General features: G+C 39.7%; 1 protein-coding gene across 1 annotated transcript; it reads left to right on the forward strand.

The window, feature by feature from the left end:
• The first annotated feature begins 7581 nt into the window (after nucleotides 1-7581).
• LOC115921159 lies at nucleotides 7582-25720 on the forward strand. Its single transcript, XM_030978334.1, has 3 exons — nucleotides 7582-7741; nucleotides 20335-20618; nucleotides 23888-25720. Exons 1-3 carry the CDS (start codon nucleotides 7605-7607, stop codon nucleotides 25648-25650), a joined length of 2184 nt encoding a protein of 727 aa, XP_030834194.1. The 5' UTR covers nucleotides 7582-7604; the 3' UTR covers nucleotides 25651-25720.
• Nucleotides 25721-26415: the final 695 nt, after the last annotated feature.

Here is a 26415-nt window from a genome sequence, read left to right on the forward strand (position 1 = left end):
TCAAGTTGATGAGATCATCATTCAAAGCAAAGTTTGTGCATTCACCTACACATGGCTTTAAAGGCATCGTATAACAATGTTAAATCTGAGATGCATGGCCCTACGTATTATCAGTGTCAGTTATATGGTGTAATGTTGAAGCCCTGACAAAATTGCGCTTCAAAATGATCATGAAGTGCCTCAAAAAGTAAAAATATTTGACTTTTGAGTGACCGGTTTTACCATACTCATTTTCCCCAATAGACTGTAGTGTTATAAAACCGTGGGGGAAAACGGTTTTTGAAATTTTGAATTCCAATCATAGATATCTTTATAATCAGACAGGCGATTGGATTGTAAACGTCATGGGATTCCTGACTTACCTAAAGGTAAATAATTATGATTCCAGCATGAGCTCAATCCAGGATTTTGTTTCAGAATCTGAGGCAATGTTACCGAGTCACTTTAACTCTGCTGTAAACCATGTCAATTTTGAGAATTTAGTGCTTTATTCTTTTTTTAATAAATAAAGTGCTGCATGCTAGCTTGAGAAGCATAAACGCCTGATCTGCAAGATTACTTAAAGATAGTTTTATTTTTATCTAATTTTTCTAGTCTTTTTTAATTTTGATTACATGTATTTCAATTTAAACGACTTCAATTTATATTCCTTAAATTCTGTTTTAAACTACTGATTTGAAAGACTAGTCAACGCACCCTTTCGCACCCAACGCACTAGTCAACCCACCCTACAGCTAAGCTATTCAGGTTTGTGGCCATAACTCACTCCCCCCCCCCCCCCCCCCCCCCCCTCGCGCTTATCCCGAAAGATTGTGTTAAGGCGGTACTCCGTTCTCAACGCACCCTAATTTCAAGACAAGCGGGGGAGGGGGCTTTAAATTTAATCCATTTATGGTGTGTTCACACAATATATACAGAAGCCCTTATCTGTAAATAAACGGCTAGACCCGTAAATGGTAAACAAAATACCCACAGGCTGTACGAAGAAGTTTGTAGTAGGCCTACATGCATGTGTGTTGCACATGCATCAACCGTTCAATTTGTTTTAACTTTATTTATTTTCTTATTAATTGTAGGCATCTTTTGACATCTTTCGCCAAACAGTGGATTCGAAGCACGTTGTGGCCACAGTATATTGACGTGAGACCATGCTACTTTCTCTCAACCTTCTGGATCAGCATTCAGCAGCCTCATGACACAGTTGAAGCCTTTATCGGTAATTGTGCAGATGTACTTGTATTATTTCTGTACATATATCTTTCATTCTTCCATGATCATGACACTGATTAATTAGACATCAAGAATTGATCATTTCATTCGAAAGGCTTATTTTTCCTAAGTTTCAAATATATATAATTCAATTAATTTCAGATCACTAAAACCTGCAGGTATGTAGCAATAATCGACCATATTTTGTGAGTTTCGAACAGTGTTCTTTTCCCTCCTCAGCAATAAAGCTTTGATTCTACTAGCTCTCATCAGCAAACTAAAATTGTATTGATAATTATTTACAAAAAAATCCTGAATCACGTTTGCATTGCCAACAAATTTTTAAAATGCAAAGGTATGTTTATATTATGTTTGTAAGCAATGAGAGATTATTTTATTTTGCATTTTCAGACAGAATTCATTATTTAATTCATTGTTTACGTTCTAGTTTTAAAATGTATAAAAGTTTTTCTTAACTTGTATTCCTTTCTTTTTGCTCTATTCATGCATTAGAATTCTTTGCGTGCATGTACCCTGGATCAAGCACTTGCATTATACAGGAGATTCCACCCAAAATCTAAACCATGAGTCCCAGCTGAAGAGGAATATTTCCAAAATGAGGTCTACACACACAGAGGTTACTTTCCCCTTCATTATAGAGATACAGAGAGAGAGAGAGAGATGGGGGGGGGGGTGAGGAGGAGTTATAGTCACGAACCTGAATAGCTTAGCTGTAGAACTGAAATGCCCATTCATGTCACTTGCCAATTTGATGAATTACAGGGTTTACAAACATACATGTATGCCTACATATTAACGCTTTGGGTAAAAGATCTCGGTATTTGTGCATATTTGTTATTACTATTTATGAAGTAGACCTGTTTCATAATGCTTATGTAGTAGATCAGTCTCGTGCTCATCCCCACCCCCTTCGTATCAAAATGTCAATTCCTAAAACCTGTGGCAAATTATATAAGTTGGTAATAGAGAACAATTGATTGAGGTAAATGCAATACAAATCTATTCCAATCTTAAGCACTTAAAACTTATTCAGGTATGGCACGTGAACCGCCAAAAAATTCCAAAAATGCTGCAGTTTTGTTTTATGTGTAAAGTGAACGGCAACAAAGGACCTACATGTATGCTTTTGTATGTTTGGGACTGCGCATATTCAGTGATCTATGTAAAGCATATAGAGCTTTATGTCAACTCCAGCATCATATCTGAACGGGCCCTAAAGGGCAATCTAACCCTTGTAATAAGTTCATCGAAATGGAAGCTGAAAAATAAGAGAAATATAGAAAGGTGAAAGTTTGAAATAAATCGGGCCAATATTAAGGGAGTTATACAAAGTTTAAAATATGAGATCACTAAATCCATGCACATCTCAAATAGGCAATTTGGTCAGTGGATTATGACGTAGTCATGGGACAACTCTCCCTTTTATTACTGAAATATATTTAATTATCTTTTTATTTTAAGTGCCTTCTCCCTTTGAGAACTACTCAAAATATATTATGGATAGCACAATATTACAGGTCCTCTACATAGAGAAGCCCCTCCTGAATCATACATTTTGAAGAAAAAAAATTAAATAATCATTTTGGGTCTTGAAATAAATGGGAAAGTAGTCCTGCAGCTCATCATAGTGACATTACCGATTCAGCCAATTTAAAATGCCCATAGGTTTAGTGATCACAGCTTTCAACAATCCATAACCACCTTATTTTCTGTCAGATTTTATTTGGTATTTTTTTAAATTATAGTTGTCTGTTAAGGTTGGATTTCCCTTTAAAAAGTGTAAAGGGTAAGCCCTATGTAACATAATGTGTTGAGGCAATTTTCGTTATAAAATCAAAGCAAAGTGCCCCGGAACAAATTATTCCGTTCACCCGTTAAGAATAATTGGATTTCGATAGTCAGAATGCGAAATGCAAACATGTGTTGTTAGGTAGGGCAAGTCATAATGTTTCTGGTACCTAGTACTACCAACACATAATGTATTCAATTTGCATTCTGACTATTTAAATACATTTATTCGTAAAAGGTGAATTTAATAATTGGTAATGAGGCACTTAACGAGGACCTATTCATTAAATTTGATTACAATACGAAAATGACCTACATGTATTCATATGGATAGGAAATCTTTGAACTGTTATATGTCGTTTTCTGAGGGTTCATAATTTTATATGTTCTAAAGGGTTCATAATTCTACAAATGAAGTAGGGTTCTTAATTCTGAAAATGAACTAGGATTCGTAATTCCAAAAATGGAATATGGTTCATAATTCAGAAAATTAAATAGGGCTCAATATACTTCCAAAAGTTTATTATTCTTAAAATGCAAATAGAACCCCTTTATCCTTTTAGGAATTACGAACCGTCAATATAATGAATCCTATTTCATATTCAAAATAATACCATTTTATTTGCGGAAATATTAACCCTATTTCAATATCGTTATTAACGCCCCTTTTTCAATTCCAGAATTACGCACCCTATTTATTTTTCGTAATTATGAAATCTATTTCATTTCTAAATTCAAACCTTTTAAAATATGGACCATATTTCATTTGTTTATCAAATGTCAGGAGGAAATTGAAATTTGTCATAATACACTGTACTATCAAGTTACATTTATTGATGAATAGCACACTCTTTAGTTACCATAATATCACATCACTTGTCAAAATAATAAGGCCATAAATGATTTTGTTTTGCTTGTGAATGTAGTAGGATTATAGTATGTAGTACACAATATTTCATTTCCAATCGCTGCAACTTAATATCAATCCTTTACATGTACTTTGACAATTTACAGGTAAAAATCATGCTTTGCGTTATCATTTGTGAATTATTCTCCAAATTTAAATGCATAAATAAAGTACTTAAATTTGTGCAAATGAACTTATTCTCTATGGTGGAAAATTACAAATGAAATTTCTCAGCAAAAATGCATGCTCATTGTTTCTACTCATGATGGCTACCATAAGAAAACTATTGCAAATTGCAAATTGCCAAACCTACTCTTTTAAACATCTACTCCAAATTTTCAAGATTGATTTCTCTTTGTTAAAGCTGGCCTTAACTTTTAGACAATAATTAGCCAATTTAACACTGTTTTGGGGGGTCTTCTTTTTTATCGTTGAAATGTGTAAAAAAAAAAAAAAAAAAAAAAAAAAAATCCTTTTTCATTTAAGCTGTTAACCTTGTTTTTAAACGTTCATGTAATTGTAATCACTATATGATGTATGATATTCTGACAGATAATAAAATGATACACTGTTAAGTGTTAAATATGATAAAGATGAACCAACATGATTGTGATGTCTTTTGTTAACAGATGTTTGCGAGAGAAGTGGCTGAACCTCAAGAAAATGGTTAATTGTGTTGGAAGCAAACTTCATGCCAGCTCCTGTCATTTTCGTGTCTACTCTGCAGACCAGCATGCTCTTTTAAAGTAAAAAAAACAAAACAAGGACTGGCAGATTTTGTGAGGAGTACTGTGTTGGAAGTGCATTGATGTAGTAGAATTTCAACTGATCAAAACAAATTGTTTTCTACCTGTCTCCTAATGGTTCCAGTTGGGGTTTTCTACTGGTATCCTAATGGTTCCAGTTGGGATTCCTACTGGTCTCCTAATGGTTCCAGTTGGGATTCCTACTGGTCTTCTAATGGTTCCATTAGGGTTTTCTACTGGTATCCTAATGGTTCCAGTTGGGATTCCTACTGGTCTCCTAATGGTTCCAGTTGGGATTCCTACTGGTCTTCTAATGGTTCCATTAGGGTTTTCTACTGGTATCCTAACGGTTCCAGTTGGGATTCCTACTGGTCTCCTAATGGTTCCAGTTGGGATTCATACTGGTCTCCTAATGGTTCCAGCTGGGATTCCTACTGGTCTTCTAATGGTTCCATTAGGGTTTTCTACTGGTATCCTAACGGTTCCAGTTGGGATTCCTACTGGTCTCCTAATGGTTCCAGTTGGGATTCCTACTGGTCTTCTAATGGTTCCATTAGGGTTTTCTACTGGTATCCTAATGGTTTCTGTATGGATTCCTACTGGTCTCCTAATGGTTCCAGGACTTCTTTTTTTTACTGGTCTAATGGTTCCAGGACTTCTTTTTTACTGGTCTAATGGTTCCAGCACTTCTTTTCTACTGGTCTCCTAATGGTTTTTGTATCAATTCCTACTGGTCTCCTACTGGTTCCAGTGGGGATTTGTACTTGTTTCCTACTGGTCTTCTAATGGTTCCAGTTGGAATTCCTACTGGTCTCCTAATGGTTCCATTAGGGTTTTCTAATGGTCTTCTACTGGTCTTCTGCTGGTTCCAGTACGATTTTTTTCTACTGGTTTTTAATGGAAAAGCGCCACTTTCCATATTGAAACCAGTAGAGAATTGACCTGTAGAAACCATTAGAAATCTGTACTGGTTTTCTCTACTGGTTTCTATGGGATTTTCGACCTGGGTAAGGATTCCCACAAGTAATTCTACCTCTGTTTGAAAGATTAAATCACTAATGTGACTTCCGTGAAACTGTGAAATAGAAGTCCCACACACAGAATACTATGTTTGTTTAAAGTACTAAAAATGGGGAAAGGACCTTTAGCCCGGCCGCGCATATTTTTTTTACACAACTGTTTAGCCATTTTCGCGAAAAACTTCCAAGAAGTGCTCTGGTGAAAGAGTCTAAGTCGTCAGCGCACATATAAATTATGTGCAAGCACATACACCCAAGGAAGGGAAGATGATAGAAAGGGGGAAACTGACAAGGATAGTTGAGAGGATAGGGAGAAGGAAAAACAAGGAAACACATAAGGAAAGAGAAGAGGATAAGTCAAAGGACTGATCGAGAACATAGAAATGCATAATTGAAGAGCTAAGTTAGATCTATATACTAAGGAAAAGCAGGGAAATTCAAAAAGAAGGTCGAGAAAGGGAAACTATATCAGATTAAAACAAAGAAATAGATGACGAAGGAGAAAAGGATAGATTGAAGGAGAAACAAAGAAATACATAAAACAAAAGAGAAGAGGTTAAAATGAAGGAGAACAAAAGAAATACATAAAGGCGAAGGAGAACTGGGGGATATATTGAAGGAAAAACAACGGAAATATATGACGAAGGAGAAAAAGGATAGATTGAAGAAAAAAAAGAAATTACAAAAGAGATGAGGATAGGTTGAAGGAGAACACAGAAATACATAATGAAAGAGAAGAGAGGATAGATTTAACCCGAAACAAATAACGAGTATGTACACATGTACAGGGTACAGCTCCAGCTAGCAATCCAACAAAACTGCCAAGGATAATGCTAGACTCTGTCTCTAGTCGTTTGCACAGTGTATTTGACTGAAGTGGCTAAACAGTTGTGTAAAAAAAATATGCGCAGCCCGGCCCCCCCACTCAGTGTTATTTAGGGTACGCATATGCGTGTTCCAACCGACCCCCCCTTTTCAGCAAAAGTCCGGTGTGTAAAGTCAATACGGCTCGACCTTTTTCTTTTGTATACGAGCCTTTTTCCGCACCCCCCCCCCCCCCTTTTCAGCAAAAGTCCGGTGTGTAAAGTCAATACGGCTCGACCTTTTTCTTTTGTTACGAAAAGGACATTTTGGCAACACGCATGCGGTCATTTTGAAACCTGAGTGGAGGGGCCGGGACCTTTAGGCTAAATCGCTACAATAGGAAGTGCACTCATATACAAAACATTTTACGGAAGCAGCATATTTTTTCTTCTTATATATGTACATCCTATACACAATCAGAATAATCCTGATGTGATATTTAATTAGCTTTAGTTCATAAACCCTCTGAATATATATTTGTCTCTCTGCATCAGAGATGGGAACCCCAACGGCAACCCCCTCCATCCCTGATTATATGCTAGATCTTCACAATACATTTCAGCCCCTTACATCGTTGAATAAAGTTCAGTATTAAATCGCACAAGTCAAATCAAGTCAACTGGCGAATATTTAGATGAGGAAAAAAGGGGGAAACTGTGTCCCATTCTATGTACATGCCCCGGCCCCCCCACTCAGTGTTATTTAGGGTACGCATATGCGTGTTCCAACCGACCCCCCCCCCCCCTTTTCAGCAAAAGTCCGGTGTGTAAAGTCAATACGGCTCGACCTTTTTCTTTTGTATACGAGCCTTTTTCCGCACCCCCCCCCCCCCTTTTCAGCAAAAGTCCGGTGTGTAAAGTCAATACGGCTCGACCTTTTTCTTTTGTTACGAAAAGGACATTTTGGCAACACGCATGCGGTCATTTTGAAACCTGAGTGGAGGGGCCGGGGTACATGCATTTCACTAGTAGGAGTAATTCACAACTCACATAGTAAACAGAATCCCCCTTTTTTTGTCAAATACAGGATGTCTTGCTGGGGTTATCATTCATGTACCTTTCCAGTGGACTGAGTTTCTGTCGAATGAGAAGACCATCTTGCACCATGGACGGATTCAGCCTTCTGTATCTGCTCATGATTCTTCTGATGAGATCTGGTGATGTTGAAACCAACCCTGGACCAGACAGGTCAGTCTATATATATGTATTTGAAGCTTATTTCCTTTTCTTTATTGCAAAAGTAATAAGCATACCTGCCAACCACCCCGATTTAGGCGGAGTTCCTCCGCATTTTTCATACCAACTCCGAATTCCGATTGCATGCCTCAAAACTCAAAAATATTTTTAAAACAAACGACTGTTGCATAAGACTAAAGCATAACACAGCACTGATATTAAACCAGATCACGCCGACATCCGCGCTCGCGCTCATAGAAAATATACACAGCGCTATGGAAGGCCAACCCCGCCATATATGGAAGGCCATCGCCGCCATATATCGCAAACGAGCTTGCGTTACTGGTTAGTAGCTTACGGTAGTTAGTTGTAGTGCTTGCGTTACTGAGTAGTAGCTTGCGGTAGTTAGTTGTAGTGCTTGCGGTAGTTGATCGGCCAATTACTGTGCAGGATTATCGTTTACGTACACAAAACGGGAAATACAGTACCGCATGTTAAACATGTGTACGTATATTTAACTCTGGCGAATCAGAGCACTTGTTATAGCGGGCCGCCGGGTAGCCTTTTCGGCCGTGTCGCGAATTTTGTTATGCAAAGGTACTACGATCGGGGCGAGTATGTGTTAGTGTTACAGTATAGTTCGTGCTATTTAGTCCTTATAAGACTGGTCTGTATCTTTTAATCATACTTTATCACTTCTCAAATGGGAAAATTCTGGCATTTTACTCTCTGAAAAGTTTACAGTTTGAACACCAAAATAGGGAAACAGATGTGGCGCGGGACGGAGCTAGAATTGTATGGGGCATCTTAGCCCGACTTGGCCTGTCAATTATATATATATTTTTAATACGTCTTGTCGCAAGCAAGGAGGGGGTGGGAGGAGGGGCTCAGGCTGTTTTGCAATTTAGGGCGTGGACTGAAAGGGAACTAATAGGAATTGATTGCGAGTAGGTTTATTTTTAATATTTTTTGTTTTATTTAGGCCGCAGATCTCTGCAGATGAGCACATGGAATGCGCACGAACCAAGCGTAAGCGATGCGCGGATCCAGGGGAAAGGTGGGTCCAGGGGGCCTCCCCCCCCCCCAAAAAAATATATTAAAACAAATTTTTAACAATTTAAAAAAAAAAGGAGAGAGGGGGAGAAGGAAAAGAAGGGAAAGGGAAAGAAGAGAGAAAGGGAAAGAAAGAAGAGGAAGAAGAAAAGAAAAGGGGAAAAGAAGGAGATCGGGGGGGGGGGGGGCCGAAAGGACCTTGCCCATGCTGTTGCCTCCCCCCTCCCCCCCCCCCCCCCCCCAGCAAAAAACAGAGAGCAGGAAGGAAAGAGAAAGGAAAAAAAAGGAAAAGGAGATAAAGGGAAGGAAAAAAAGAGGAAGAAGAAAAAAAGAAGGGGGATATCGCCGACCAGTCGTGGATCGGGGGGGGGGGCAAAATGCCCTTGCCTCCCGCCCCCCCCCCCCACCTCAGCAAAAGAAAGAAAGAAAGAGAGAGAGAGAGAGAGAAAAAGAATGGATAGGAAGGGAAGGGGAAGGAGGAAAGATAGTGAAAGAAAATAAAAAGGAAGCAGACAAGAAAAGGGGGAAAAGAAGGGAAAATAAGTTGCGATTTGTATCGCTTCTTCTTTCGTCATTTAGACCAAGCGCCAAATACGCACCTGATCAACCCTGGCGTACTGCAAGGGGGGGGGGGGGGCTTGGAGCATTTGACCCCAACACAATTTCCAACGTGGTTTATTTCTAAATCAATACCAGTGATTTACAAATTTTGCTTAAATGACATAATTTTTCGGGATTTTTCCTCGCTTTTTAGTTCACTAAATTTGTGAATGCATTTGTTGGAAAATGACAAATTCAAAAATTTACAGTCAGGCAAGAAATATGCTTATTAAGAGGCCAATATGCCAGGATCCGCAGAACGGTGGGGCTCAGGGGACTTGACCTCCCTCCCCCTCTTTGTTTAAAAAGTATATTAAAGAGAAATAGAAAGAAAGACAGAAAGAAAGAAAAAAGAGTGACCTGCATGTGTCACAAATATGGTCAGCTGACCGTAATTAAATGCCTAAAAACCCCTGGTCCCCACCCAGGGCTCTAAGGCGGGCCTCTGGATGCTCATCAGACGGTAATTTAATTCCTTAAACTCCTGAGCTTCTGGGGTCTGCGTCCCCTGGACCTCACGCCAATTAGTGACATGTCAGTGTCATAAATAAGGTATCGAAATATGCTCATTTGACCGTAATTAAATGCCCGTGCCTGCATTTGTTTATGAATATAATGACTGTGATCTGTCCATAACATAAGATACCCTTTTGTAATTTGATGGTTTATTTTTGGTTCTGAAGTTTATAAATGAGAAATAAAGAATATTACGGACTAGCACAACCTCATGCTTTGGGATCTGAACCACCCATCTCATGATGCCATATTAGAAGAAACTGAATTAAACTCAAATGGGAAACTTCCATAGTTCTTACAAAGTCCGTGTTTATTGATTAATGAACCATTGCCCTTTAAGTTTACTAGTTTCATGTATGGAGATAAATATAAGAACATAAATAAATAAAATCATATGAGTTAGAGTACTAATAAGTAGGCCTATTAGACATTGTAACAGTGGCGATATAAATATTTTAAATAGTCGTCAATGAAAGTTGACCACTTCACTTTTCTCTTGAAACTTGAATATGGTCCAATAAACGCTTGTGTCTTTTTTAACTTACCGCCATCAGAGTCATATATTTTGAAGAAACAAACAGTAAAATTAATTGTAGGTGCCCCGCCCTTTTGCAAATAAAGTTAAGACCTAATTTCTTTGACTGCTCGGAAATTGTTGACATCAATTGGCATCTTACGAAAATCCTGACAGAGTTTATGACTTAGTAATGAAAAATTGTATAGAATTAAATTCCCTTGCTGAGAATGGGAACGATTCCGCCATAGAGGTCGGGGCCGCCATAGTATTGTTAAAAGTTGGTTAAAAACTAATTTCCTCTATTTGTGAAGTATGAATATTGTTAATAAATGATCAATTATCTGTTGATACACAATCAAATTGGTATAGCGTCATCTGCCACCAAATTTAATTCAATTTCAACTCAATTCGAATGATTTTTATTTCAAAACTCAATAAAAACAAGAAAGAATGCTTACATGAAATTAACATCTAATGACATTTAGAATATTCGAGAATTTTTTAAAAAAGGAATAGGAAAAAAAGAAAAAAAGGAGAAAAGAACACATGCACTGCTCGAAATGTTGAGCTTTCATATACATAATAAAAAAACACAGTCGAGGAGTACATGACTGTGCAGAGGTGGCGCTCCCGGGATAGGGGGGGGGGGCGGGGGGCACATCCCCCCCAAATTTTGAAGTACCCCAAATTGCCCCTTCCTACAGGAAAAGTGTCCCTTACCGTTGTAAGAAGTGCCCCTTTTTACATAGGAAAAGTACCCCTTTTAATTTGATAAGTGCCACTATTACTTTAAAAAGTGCACCTTCCCCTTTCCGACTCTGATAAGTACCCCTTTTATTTTGACACGTACCAATTTTCCTTCGACAAGTTCCCATGTTCCTTTGCAATAAGTTTCCATTTTTCATTCTCACAAGTGCCCTTTTTAATCTCTAGTAAGTGCCCCTTTTTTACTTTTGATAAGCGCCTCTTCACCTCTGATAATTACCCTATTCAAATCTGAGAGGTGCCCCTTTTTCTTTGACAAGTGCCCCTTTTGCCTTGTAAGAAGTGCCCCTTCCCAGTTTAATAACTAACCCTTTTTAACTCGGATAAGCGCACCTTATATTTTCCCATGCGCCCCCTTTCCTTTCTAATAAGTGCCCCTTTTCCTTATGATAAGTGCCCCCATTAAAAATATCCCCTTCCACTTCTCATAAATGCCCTTTTTCATCTCTTGTAAATGACCCTATATAATTCTGAGAGAAAATCGTTTTACTTTGACAAGTGCCCCTTCCTCTCCTGATAAATGCTCTTTTCATCTCTAATAAATTCCCCTTTTATTTGACACGTCCCCCTTTCCTCCCCAATAAATGCTCATTTTCCTTCTTATAAGTACCCCTTCCTCTTCTCATAATTACCCCCTTTTCATCTCTGACAAGTGCCCCGTTTATTTTAAGATGCGCCTCTTTTTCTTTTTAATGGGAGCCACTTCCCCCTTCTCACTTGTTATAAATGCCCCTTTAAAATCTGATGAGTGCCTTTTTTCCGTCGACAAATGCCCATTTCCCATTGTCATAAGTGCCCTTTTCATCCCTGGTTAGTGCCTCTTTTTTTAGGTGTAAGAAGCGCCCCATGTTCACCTCTGTTAATTAGCCTTTGCACTTTGACACGTGCTCCTTTTCTTTTCTAATAAGTGTATTATCCCTTTCGATAAGTGTTCCCTTTTCCTCTCATCATTAAACGTGCCTCAAGTGACTAAGAGAAATTTCACCCAAAGCACGCTCGCTACGCTCGCTCGCATGTAGTGTTACTAATCAAAGGTCTTTTCAGTCTTCCGTTATGAGAATGTGCTTATAACCCCATCAGGATATTTTGGGTTTTTCCTCTTTATAAGATGTAATTTTTCGCACTGCGACCTCACAAATCTTAAAATTTTTCCTCGCTCGCAAATGAATTTTCAGACCATCACACCCAACTGCAAAGTATGATGCTTTAGCTATATCTTATATGATGTATAATGAGAAACAAATATTGAAATCATCCCTGATAATGTAATCATATATGGGTATATACCAATATCTAAAACTTGTCTATTTTTGCTTTAAAATTCTCTTTGAAGGTGCCCTTTTTTCTCCCGAAAGTGCCCTTTTTTGTTGGTGCCCCCCCCCCCACTTTGGAAGTCGCTCCGCCGCCTCTGTGACTGTGTACATGTCACATGTGTTAATGCTCCAACACTCAAGTGCGGTCGAAGATTCCATAAATTAATACATTTAGTAGTTGCATATTTTCATAGGCTGTTAAGTAGAACATTGAACACGATGACGATAGTCAAGACTCAAGACGAGGTCAGAGACAAGCGCAAGGACACGGATAAAGACACGGAGAAATTAGCTCCCGTCCTTCTCTCTCTCTCTCTCTGTACAATTTATAATATTAACATTCCTTTCTTTTTTACAAAATTTACATACGGGTGTCAACTTGGAGGGGGAGGGGGGGGGGTTATCAGGGAATAAGGTTGGGGGCACACCCCTTTGCATTCTAAGGGATGATGTCGAAATTAAAAATAAATAACAAGTGGGAGAGGAGGGGGTGAAAAATATTTTCTAGCAACGGCGCACTAAATATTGTAATGGGAAGGGGTAAATGCATCAATTTTGAGGACAGCTTAAAATTATTAAAATAGAATATGAACATGTATATACATATTTTTTTTCCAATTAAAATGTATAGACCAGTTTCAAATAATGAAATTGAAGCTCTTTACCAATCATGACTGTGAAAGAATATGTTTTTGACTAAATACGTGACGATACAAATTTTGCGGGGAAACCGCCTATTAATTGATATATATATATTTGGAAAATTATCACACCGATCCGGTCTGGAAAAATATCGTGAATGTACTTCAACATTGAACATTTGGGCAGATATTTCTGCTTTTTTGCAAATTAAGTATTGCCATATAAACCTCTGAAGGCAAAATTTAAACAATATTAAATGGATATTTTGTACCCAAAACCCTTAAACGGCATTTTTACTTCTATCCGTCTATATCTTTAACTTGGTGCCCTCTCTTTGCGTTCCATTTTATTATTATTTTTATTTTTAAAATTTGTTCAGTGTCTATTTTCAGTTGTGCCCTCCCTTTTAATAATTTTATTAATATCATAATTTTAAATTAAACTCAAATTTCAATTTAAGTTGCCCCCTTAAATTTGTTTAAACCTGAAGTTGCCCCCCCCCTTCCCCTAATTTTCAATTAACACCCCTTTCAAGCCCCTTCTAACTCTTTTTGAACTCCTCCCCCTACTCCTATATTAAACATTGAAACGCCCCTAAATACATCCACTCTATTTCCTGAAATTTACAAAGCGTTGTCAACTTTGAGGGAGGGGGGAATCAGGGTACAAGGGTACAAGGGTAGGGGCACAGGAAATTTGGAGGACAGCTTAAAGTTTAAACAAAAGAATATGTATATACGTATTTTATTCAATTAAAATGTCTTCTTTTCCCTCTTTTCCATTTTCTTCCTCTATATTTTCTTTCCCGGCCTTTTTCTCCTTTTTCCCTTTCCCTCTCCCTTCCCTTTCTTCTCTCTCTCTCTCTCTCTCTCTCTCGCTCTTTGCTGAGTGAGGGTGGGGGAGGAAGGGCATTTCGTCCCCCGATCCACACCGTGTTGGCTGGAAAAATCGCAACTAATCTCCCCTACCTTTCTTCTTCCTCTTTTTGTCCTTGTTTCCCTTTCTCTTCTCTTCTCTTTCCATTTCCATTTCCCTTTCCTTCCTTTTCTCTGTCTCTGTTAAGTTTCCTGGGAGGTGGGCAAGGGCGTTTCGGCCCTCCCCCCGATCTACATTTTTTGGCGGGATTAATCGCAACTGATCTCCCCTACGTTTCACCTTTTTCTTTTCTTCCTCTGTTTTGTTCCCTTTAGCTCTTCTTTTTCCCTTACCCCCTTCTCTCTCTTTTGTTGTTGTTGGGGGGGGGGGCAACAGTCTGGGAGGCCCTCCCCCGATCTCCTTCTTTTCTTCTTCCTCTTCTTTCTTTCCCTTTCTCTCCTCTTTCCCTTTCCCTTCTTTTCCTTCTCTCTCTCTCTCTCTCTCTCTTGTTAACGGGGAGGGAGAGGCCCCCCCCCCCCCGCTAGGGACAAGACGTACTAAACGAAGTGAATTGACGGGCCAAGTCAGGCTATCTAAGAAACACCCCAATACACTTTTAGCTCCGTCCCGCGCCGCTGTTTTGCTACATGTATATTGGTATTCAAAATTGTACCTAAAAATTGATTTTCAGAGAGTAAAATGCTAGAATTTTCCCTACCATCGGAGGGAGAAATGAATTCTTGATATCAAGAAATGAATTTTTGATATCAAGAAATGAATTCATGATATCAAAAATCGAATTCGTGATATCAAGAATTGAATTCTTGATATCAAGAAATAATTTTCCGTTGTAAAGCAATGGTAATTCTTGATATCAAGAAATATGTTTAAATGATAAAACGGCTTGCCATACTACCGTGCTGTCCGTCATGAAAATGCATAAGATGGGGCCTTCTTCACGAGTATACAGTATAGTCGTGATACAGGCCCCCATGTCCGTGTTGTGGAACACGCAACGCCGTTGCGCGGCCTGTAGGAGACTCTTATAGTATACTGGTCATACACGCCCCCCAACTGCGGGGCCTGTATCACGAGTATGCCTGGAACATACTCGAGACTAGTAAGTTAAAAACCAAATATTGTAGACGAACACGTGGTGGATATCAATAAATATTATGCATATCTGCCATAGGCTTAGGAAGATTTTCAGGATTGTGGGGGGGGGGGGGGGGGGGGACTCCATCATATGTTTTTGACCCGCTGTTTGAAGATCCCTCCCGACTGTCCCCCCCCCCCCCCCCCGTTGTCACCATTTTAGACAGTCTTCCTTTTTCTTCTCTCTTTGCTCTATCCCCATTTTTAGACCCACTAGGGAGGGGGGGGGGGGGGGTACGGTGATTAATTTGAAACACAGTATTTTTTGCCTTTTCGGTATAAATTATATACCCAATAGGATTTTTTTCTTCTCTCTCTCTATGAGCTGAAATCGCTGCATTCTAAACCCTTGATATTTAAAATAAATCCCCTGAAATAATTGTTTTTAACATGGGTTAAATATATTAAAGAAATATGGCGTCGGAGGTTTAAATCACGTTCGGAATTAAACCATGCGAGCACAAAGCGCGAGCCGAAATGTTTCGATATAATGACTTGATAATGTAGAGTGGGTAGGCAAAGGGCGTGGTTCCATGCGCGTAGCTAGGATTTTATTTTAGGGGGGGGGGGGCGATAATGAGCACCCTTTGCGTGCGAATCATTTAAAGAGCGCGCAAAGCAGGGAGGGGGGTAGTTTCCCCGCGCGAAGCGCCGAAGCTCTGAAAGAAGACGATTCTTTGTACTTTTCTCGACTCTTAATCCTTGTCTGAATTCAGTCTCTCTCCCCCCCCCCCTCCTGCGCAAAGCGCGGAAGCTTTGACGTATTATTAGACAAAGAAGACGATTCGTTGGACCTTTCTCGACTCTTGATCCTTATCTGTAATCAGTTCCCCCCCCCCCCCGCCGCGCGAATCGCGGAAGCTTTGACGTTTCTTTAATTTATTAGAGAAAGAAGACGATTCGATGTACCGTTCTCGAATCTTAATCCTTATCTGATGTCAGTTTCCTCCACCTCCAGCACGAAGCGCGAAAACTTTGAAGTTTCATTAAATTATTAGCGAAAGAAGACGATTCGTTGTACCGTTCTCGACTCAAAATCTTCATCTGAATTTAGTTTTTCCCCCCTCCCGCGCGAAGCGCGGAAGCTTTGACGTTTCATTCAACTATTAAAGAAAGAATACGATTCGTTGTAGGGTTCTCGACTCTTAATCCTCGTCAGAATTCAGGTTCCCCCCCCCCCCCTCCCGCGCAAAGCGCGGAAGTTTTTCATTTAATCATTAGAGAAAGAAGACGATTCGTTGTACCGTTCTCGACTCTTAATCCTCGTCTGAATTCAGGTCCCCCCCCCCCTCCCGCGCGAAGTGCGGAAGCTTTTAAGTTTCATAAGATTATGAGAGAAAGAAGAAGATTGGCTGTACAGTTCTCGAATCTTAATCCTCGTCTGAATTCAGGTTCCCCCCCCCCCCCGCGCAGAAGCTTTTAATTTTCATTAAATCAATAGAGAAAAAAGAAGATTCGTTGTACCGTTCTCGAAAATAATCCTCGTCGATATTTAGTTCCCCTTCCAACCTCGCGCAAAACGCGGAAGCTTTTACGTTTCATTAAAGATTATTATTACCGTTCTCGCCTCTGAATCCTCGTCTGAATTCAGGTTCCCCCCTCCCGCGCAAAAGCTTTGACGTTTCATAAGATTATGAGAGAGAAGAAGACGATTCACTGTACCGTTCTCGATTCTCAATCCTTGTCTGAATTCAGTCCCCCCCCCCCTCCCCTCCTGCGCGAAGCTTTGACGTTTCATTAAATTATTAGAGAAAGAAGACGATACGTTGTACCGTTCTCTATACTCTTAATCCTTGTCTGAATTTCAAAGATTTTCTTTGTCTGCTCCTTTTACTTTCTACGTCCTCTTCCGATTTGGGGGGACCGCCCCCCCCCCCCCCCTGGCTGGCTACGCGCCTGCGGTCAGTTAAACACATTTTGATAACTTGTCCGGCTCCGGAAGCTCAGGGGTTTTAGGCGTTTAATTAAGGTCAGATGATCATTTTTTTTAATACCTATTATTTTGTGACACTGGCAGGTCACTATTTGGCGTGGGGTCCAGGGGGCGGATCCCCCAAAAGCGGGGTTTTAGGCATTAAATTACCGTCAGATGAGCATCTAAGGGCCCGCTGTAGCGCCCTAGGTGGAATCCAGGGGGGCAGAGCCCCGGAAGCTTAAGGGTTTTAGTCATTTAATCACGGTCAGATGAGCATATTTTGATGACTCATTTTTTAACACTGGCAGTTAACTATTTATTCTTTCTTGCGCTCATTCTATTTTTTTTCTCTTTAATATACTTTTTCAAATAAAGTGGGGGGGGGGGGGGGGGGGGGGGGGGGGGGGGGGGGGGAGCTCGAGGCTCCCGATCCCTGCCGTACCTCGGGCCCTGACATGTAGGAATCTCAAGAATCATATTTCGTGCCTGGCTGTAAATTTAGGAATTTGTCATTTTCCAACAAACACATATACAAACGTATAATTTACTAAAAAGTGAGGACAAATCTCGGAAATTATGTCATTTCAGCATTATTTGTAATCCACCGTTGTGGAATTATAAATAAACCACGTTTGAATTTGATTTCCCCAAAGCCCCCCCCCCCCCATTAGTACGCCAGTATCTCCTCTTTTCCTTTTTTCTTTCCCTTTCCTTCCTTCTCTCTTATTTTTTTGATTGGAGGGGGGGGGGGGGGGGGTCAACAGCCTGGGAGGAAAGGCCCTTTCGGTCCCCCCGATCTCCTTCTTCCCCCTTTTCTTTTCTTCTTCTTCTTCTTCTTCTTCTTTCTTTCCCTTTCTCTCCTCTTTCCCTTTCCCTTCTTTTCCTTTCTTCTCTCTCTCTTTTTTTTTTTTTTTTTTTTTGCGGGGGGGGGGGGGGGCCAAGGCCCGCTCGGCCCCCCCTGGATCCGCGCCTGACTTTTGTTGGCAATAGTAACGTTAGACAGTCATAACCAACATCCAATGAATGAATCGCGGTTAATGGAATGATATTTTTTTCTGACCACTATAAAGAACAAATCATACGATATCATTCCGCCTACATCAGATCTGATTAAAAAAGGGCAATGAATTATTTTTTTAAAAATTACTTGATGAAGTCCGGGGAGATTAAGATGTGCCTGTGATGATCTTACTCCAATGCAATGCAAGGCTATAAGCCCCCCTCAATCAATCTCCCAATATTTATAAACTGTCAGTTTTAATAATAATTTGAATACTAAGTCGATCTGTAGATTATAGAAACGCATAAAGCTTCTAGCCCAGAACATAAGTGTGCAAATATATTTGGGGAGGGCGGGATCAATGATAGCCTATCCGAGCCCCTCAAAAATATCAGGGGGCTCCGTGATGTTATCCGAGCCCCACAAAAATATCGGGGGCTCCGTGATATTATCCGAGCCCCACCAACAATAATTGGGGGGGGGGGGGCTGATGATATCTGAGTCCCTCCAAAATATGGGGGGGGGGGGGGCTCAAAGATATCTTAGCCCCACCAAAATATGGGGAGGGGGTGCTCAATGATATCAGAGTCCCGCCAAGAAAATATTTGGGGGTCTCAATTATATCCGAGATATATATATTTTTTTGGGAGTCAATGTTATGCGAGATCCGATGTCTGAGCCCCGCCCCCCCCCCTCCCCAAATAAATATTTATAAAATGTTTATATTTGAATGGTAAGTCTGTAGATTATAGGTATACATGAGTTTCATGCCTAGAATATAATGATAGGGGAGGTGGGGTTAATGATATCCGAGCCCCGCAATAAGTATTGGGTGCGGCTCAATGATATGTGAGCCCCACTTAAAATAGTGGGGGCTCAATGGTATCTGCGCCCCTAAGGACTCAATGATATCTAAGCCCACCACAAAATCGGGGGCTCAATGATATCTATAAGCCCCGCCAAAAATATTGGGCGGGGTTCAATGATATCTGAGCCCCCCCCCCCCCCAAGATTTTTCATTGGGGGGCTGTGCCCCCGCAAGCCCCCCTCCCCGGTTCTTAAGCCTATGTCTACGATCACGACTGAATCACCATGGTATCACCGATCTCTAGCTAGCTCTAGCTCTAGCTATAGAAAAAAAGATCGGTGTGTGTTTCTATGGCATGCAACGATGGGTATGATTGGTCAACATTAAACTAACGGTAGTGTGTTTTACTTACGCTACTGAATTACTTAGGCAGTTGCGTTAATGAAAACTAAAGAGCTTACGTAGGTAAAATAATCCCTAGAATGAGTATACGTAAGCTTTTCATCATTTGACTAACGTAACTGTTTAGTAACGCAAGCACTACTCTGTAAAATCATTGGATACTAAGTGTACGTTAGTGTTTCCTTATTGGTTACGTTACTAGTTAAGTTTATGGCGGGGTTGGCCTTCCATACATAGAAGCACGTGCGCTAGCTATATCGATAAAGTGTGTGCGGACGTTGTACTGACTGCATGCGTATAGCCCACGTGTATTTATACCACATGTGCAGTTGATACACCGTGCATAAACATTGTATACATTGGCGTGTTTTCTTCAATGCTTGTGCGATGACTGCGATCGTGGAAGCTTGTTATTTACCGGACTTCCTCGGATTTATTTTGGATTACTACTACTATATTCTTCTTCTTCTTCGTTGATTTCTCCATTTTTGAAGGACAAAATGGGTAAGACTCGTGCTGTTCATAAAAATAGACCCTAAAGTCCTGTGTACCCCCCCCCCCCCCCAATCTACGGGCTACTACCCCAATCCTTCGGTGGTTTGCGACCTCGTAGTCCATCCAGAAAAATTTACTCTGAATTTCTCTTGTCTCAGGTTGGCAGGTATGAATAAGCAGTAGGGATAATAAAGAACACATATGTACATGCATGCCAAGTTTTCTTCCATATTCAAGTGCACTGCTTAATGAGGTATTTATAAGCCTTGTGTGTCTATATGCCTCAATATACGATACCTTTGAATAAATCTTATCAGTACAGGTAGCTTAATAAAATCAGGTAGGTATTTGCATGAAACTGCAGGTACTGACAGTGTTCAACTGTAGGAGCTAGTGTACATATTTGTAGGCTTAAGTAGTTTTTCTTCCACTAGTTGTACTGTCTGTTTTGCCTGAATGCTCATCAGCAACTGAACTAAACTTACAAGGTATGAATGAATGTACAGTAGGGGTTACAACACTATAAGAGATACTTCAGAGATGCTTGATAAAATATGTTTTTATTACAGGATTGTCAGTGAGGAGGAATTCATAAAGCTGTCCAAGCTAATTGAACCTGGCTACTACAAAGCGTTGGGCGTTCACCTGAATATCTCCATCGCAGAGCTTGGTCAAATCAAGGAAAGTAGCCTAAATACCAGTGATGCATTTATAACATTGTTCACGAAATGGAGAAACAAACAGCCTCCAGACACAGACATCAGGGCTCTTCTTGCAGAGGGATTACAAAAAAGTGACTTGGGGTACCTCTCTGGTGAACTACTCCCTCGCAGTCTAGTCCTGAAGCAGACAGGTGAGAATAAAAGGAAATCATGTCGGCTTCCCGCAAGAAGGCCTTTACTGCTGTTGATAATGTATTCCTCTTGCAGGCAGCCAACAAAGACTGTTTTGCCTCTTTCTTGTTGGTTTATATAGGATTATTAATAGCAGGACATCCCAGTAGACAGTCCACGAGACTGATACTGCTGGTCTTGTGAACCCTCAGAACACTTGGAGTTGTCAGAACACCCAAGAGACTGACATGCCAGTCTTATGGGCTGTCAGTCCATGGGTCGTTGGTCTTGTGCCTCGTGGGCCTCCTGACAACTTTTTCAGAAGATTCGCTAGAAAGATGTTGTCGGTCTTGTGGGCTGTTGGTCGCATGGTCTGTGGCCATTAATACATGGTTACAGACCAACTCACTTTGTGCTGTGTAAGGGAGATGATGAAATTAGTTTTATATAGAGCTGTACAAGGATTGTCATTCAAATTTCTTGGCATTTCAAGCCCATGCAGTCACTTACTGACTTTTTTTTCAAGTCAAGCTCATCTTTCAACACCAAGTTTATGATAGTTGTACCATTAAAAAGTCATTTCATCTTTTGTGACCTTAGGCCTAAAATAAAAACTTGTTGTATTGCCCTTTGCGAATGACCCAAAAATCTGAAAATCTATGGTCGGCATTTTAAAAGAGTTTTTTTTTTTTAACCGTTTTTTTAGAATTTTTTTTTATTAATGAATACAAAAATATGTATTTTATTTGTTTAAATGGGATATAAATGCATAAAATCAAATTCTCACTCGTCTTCTGCCCAAGTTTCAAAATCCTACTAGCGTAAAATGCAATTAGACCCTGGCCTCTTGTACGTGTTTATAGTTTAAACCATGCACTGCACCAGCTAGAAAACTGAAAAAAACCAAAAAAACTAGAAATTTAATTTGTCATGGGGACGAATTAGGTGGTCTGTCTTCAATTCTTATAAAATTGTTGGAGACGCCCGGTCTCGAACCAGGGTACTCGAGGTCGGAAGTCAAGTGCGTTACCGATATACCAAAAGATTTCCCATAGGGAATACACGTAAACGGAAAATGGAATTATCAAATCCCACTTTGCAATTGAAATATGAGCATGATCCCGGCATCTGATTGAGAAATAAATGTCCACTTGTGATAGCTTATTGTCTCAGCTACAACATACTCAAAGTTCAGCGAAAATGAAGCTGAAACGACGAAGATATTGCTCGCAAAAGACAGGATGTAGAATCCAGTTTTGAGAAAATGTCATGTCCCATAGAGAATGCACGCAAAATGTGAAAAATTGACATGCCTCCTTTAAAGGGAAGGTCCACCCCCAAAATAAGTTTGTTTCGATAATGGCAGAATAATATGAAAATCAGGTGAGTGAAAGTTTGAGCAAATTCTGAATGAAAATAAGAAAGTTATGAATTATTGTAGTTGGGATCAATCAAATACAAATTGGCAACTCTGTGACTTATTATACGAGCTCTCCTTCATTTGCTTTGTGCATAATATTCCATAAAATCATGTTTTCTTCGTTATTGATGACGGAATATATATTTGTTCCTTGCAGGGGGTGTATAGAAACATATTTGCCATTATTATATTTAGGGTGCATGTATGGTTGAAATTTTTCTTGAGGGAAAATGAAAATTTTAGATTTTTTTAGTACTGAGCAAATGGAAGTTGAGCTCGCATGATACGTCATAGAGTTGCCAATTTGTGTTTGATTGATCACAACTTCAAAAATCCTAACTTCCTTATTTTTAATCGGAATTTGCTCAAACTTTCACTGACTTGTTTCTCTCATTTTTCTACTCCTATTAAAACTAACTTAATTTCAGGGTGGACTTCCCCTTTAATCGCGAAAATACGCCATGATACCATGGTCAAAATGAAATATCGTGATGACTGCATTTGTAGAGAATATTCTCAGGTAGAACATATCAAAATTTGAAAGAAAATTGATCACTATTTACAGAGATACAATCAATTTTCCAAAAATCTGCTGACGTCATAATATGCAAATTGAAATTTTGAGTTCGGAGGCCATTATGATGACGTCATGAGTTAACTGAGGGTCAAATGAGACATGAAATCATATCTCCAACTCATGCTTTTTCCAACTATGATATAAAAGTTTGGGGTCAATCGACTATCTGAAGAGCTATTTTGATTTTAAAATGGCATGTGTTTGATCAAATTTGCATTATATTTCCCATAGCAGCACGCGCGGATTTTGAACTTTGACGCGCGCTCACGGCCTTATGAAAGGTCAAGAGTGACTGAAATTAATGTAAATTGTCATTTACGGTAAGAGGAATCTAATCATGTAAACATTTTGAATTTTACCTTTTCCGCGCGTTGTGAGCGCGCACAACGCATGCGGGGACACGTACGGACGGAAAATTTTGAAATGCTTAAAATGACCCGATTCATACTCTCGTTTAATAGTTAAGTGATTTTGAGCTTTTTAAAATTTTGACGCACACGTTCGCGCGCGTCATGACCTTTTTGTGAACTTTGATGTCATGACCTGTTGACCCTTGACCTAAAGTATATGTGATATGAATATGAATGACCTTTGCTTATGCATCATAAAGATATGGATAACGTGATTTCACAAAATGGCACCTGGATGACGTCACGATAACCAAATGACCTTGAAAATGTTTCTGTCACGTCTCATGACAATGACCTATAATTGTGCCGAAATTTAATGAAATTAACTAAACCAAACTTGAGTTATCCGGGGCACAAAAAACGGGAAGAAATAAAAATAAAGAATAATAATAAATAAAGAAAGAAAATTCTGACGAAAACAATAGGTGATCTGTCGAAAACGACAGACCACCTAATAAGGCCCAAAAGGGGGACAAAAAAAAAATGTAAACAAATATATATATTTTCCGTCCAACCGACCCATGTTTTGGCACCTAAAGGGCAACACAACAAGTTTTAATTTTAGGTATTATGTCAAAATGGAGAATTTCTCTTTTTTGTGTACAAAGCAAAAGGAAAACTACATTTCTCTCTGTTCTTTCTATATAGCATGAAATTGTTCTTTGAGCTGTAATTCATGAGGTTCATTTTTATTATAATTGAATCTTGATCCAGATTACACCTTCAAACAGAACTAAAAACATGAAAATGTAAAGTTAAAAAAACAATAAAATGATACTTTAGAAATTTGTTTATACGTTCATGTGTATGTTATGAATATCCTCAAAGGAAACATTTTGATATTCAGAAAAAATTGTCATACTTATGTTATTAAATTTAAAGGTGCACCTGTTACAATGCCAGGATCACAGACCCAACCACTTTCTCCTGACCTCATTGAGAGATGTGCAGCTGATTTCAAATTCAAGTACCGGACAACTCTCTGTAAGATCAGAGCTGATCCTCTTGACCCTGATTCCATTGTGCCATTTGAAGACATGTATGTAAACCTTGTCTTGGAAGAGGAATATCGTAAAGACAAGCGACCACTTAAGTACAGGGATCTCTTTAATCTTAAAGTAAATGGAGAGTTCCCCAAGCGGATCATGATTCAGGGAGAGGCAGGGGCTGGAAAGACAACATTCTGTGCTAAGATTGCCTGGGACTGGATAAATGACTGTCCTGATGTCCCAAAGTTTGTGTGGGTCCTTGTTGTCCCTTTTCGTGAAGCCAAGCAATACACGATCGGTGAGATTGCCAAGTCATATCTCTCCAAGGACAACCCAACAACAGCCTGCCAGATCACCGAGTACATCCGTTCAAATCCAAAAGATGTATTCATTGCATTTGATGGATTAGACGAGTTTGGTGGCAAGGTTGTACAGCAAAGGAAATCTGGTTCAAAGTCAAAATGTCACCAGCAAAAGTCTGCTGATCAAACCAAGGCAAGATCAAAATCAAAGATGAACAAGAGGAAGCGGCCAAAGTCAACAAGTGCCACTTCGCAGCCAAGAGTCAACAGTGCAGAGGCAAGTGGAAGTTCTTCAGAGAGAAGTGACATTGCAATTAGAGACATTCTTCGTTCAGATGAACTTGCTGCTTGCCCAGTGTTTGTGACAAGTCGCCCATGGAAGGTCACAGGGATTCGATGGGATGATCGTCTAAGGAAACAGTACACTTTCATGCATTTGAAAGGTTTTAGCAAGGAGAATGTGGCGGTTTACATTCACAAGTACTTTCAAGATGATGGGGCCACAGCAGATCAGCTTATCCAATTAACCATAGACAATGACATCATATCTGAGAATATGGCCCCGTATCCTATCTACATAGCTATGCTCTGTCTTATGTGGAGAGAACTCAGTGACGAAAAACGAGAAAAGTTTAAGTCTTTTCAAACCTTTTCTCAAATATTTGATGAAATGTTTGAATTCTTGAAGGTGCATTATGCTCAGAAAATGATCACAGATTTAGGCAGCACATCATTCAAAGCCTATCTCTCTCAAATTGAGAAGCTCATGGAACCAGTTGCCAAAGTTGCTTTCATTGGGCTAAAAGAAAAAACTCTCATTTTCAAAGAAGATGATTTTGAACAGTGCTCAGACTCTATGGAAATAGCTTGCAAAGTAGGGGTGTTGTCTCAGGAGAAAAAAATGTCATCTTTATATGATGAGAGCGGTCTTTACCTGAAGTCTACAGTCTTCTTTCCACACAAACTCTTTCAGGAGTACATGGCTGGGGTCCATCTTGCTTCCCTGTATGAATCAGATCACAATGAATTCAACAGGCTGATTGAGCAAGTAGTGCTGCCTAGGAAGGAAGAGTTTAGGTATCTCCTGTACTTCACTGTATCACGGGATAAAACCATTGCAAACCATGTCATGAAATGCATGGTACAAGGTAGCACCACAAGCAAAGAGGAGATGAAGTTCTTGGTTGATGTGTCCTTTGAGAGTCAGGATCTAGATACTGCAGCCTTGCTGAGGGGTAGAGTGCTATCTCTGACAATATGCCTATTAATGACAGCACACACTATAGCAGGTTATGTATTCACTGGAGTATATAAAGATGTGGTAAGTTTGATATCTTACATAATTAACAAGTAAAGTGTCATCTCTGGTCGTAAACAGAGATATGAAAGCACACAATTTTGCAGTGTGCATAATATGGGGTCCCTCTTGCCAAGCGTGTAGCCCCCCCCCCCACAAAAAGAACAACAACAAAAAAGAGATGGAAAAAAGGGGGAAAGGAGAAAGGAAACAAAATGAAAGAGCATTAAACAACGATAGAAGAGAGGTGCAAAAGCATGAGGAATTGCATTTCTTTTAAAAGAATAATGGGATAGAAACCAGGGGAATCGCTAAAGGGGGGGGGGGGTTCCTCTTTCTCTTCTTTTTTTCCTTTTCTCCTTTTCTTTCTTTTCTCCTTTTCTTTTCTTTCTTTTTGTTTCCTTTTCTTTTTTCTTTTCTTTCCCTCTCATTTTCCCCTCCCCTTTTCTCATTTTTCCCGACAGCAGCGCAACTTTACCGACAATATCCCGACAGGTGAGGGGGGGGGGAGGGGATGTTGCACCCCCACACCCCCCTTTAGTGATGCCCCTGGTTGTTATCCCATTATTCTTTAAAAAGAAATACAATTCCTCTTGCTTTTGCACCTTTCTTCTATGGTTGTTTAATTCTCTTTCTTTTTTCCCTTTCTCCTTTAAAAGTACTATGACCCATTTGCAGCCCCAAAAAATTAAGAGGTTAAATTCCAACGGCATTTGAAAGATATTGCTAATTTAGAACTTCCCTAAAAGTTCTACAGAATTTGATGTTGGCTGCAAAAGGGACATAGTATCTTTAACTCACAAAAATTCTCTCTTTCCCCCT

The sequence above is a fragment of the Strongylocentrotus purpuratus genome, unplaced genomic scaffold (genome assembly GCF_000002235.5).
Source record: "Strongylocentrotus purpuratus isolate Spur 01 unplaced genomic scaffold, Spur_5.0 spur5_scaffold_1, whole genome shotgun sequence".
Classification (NCBI taxonomy): Eukaryota; Metazoa; Echinodermata; class Echinoidea; order Camarodonta; family Strongylocentrotidae; genus Strongylocentrotus; species Strongylocentrotus purpuratus.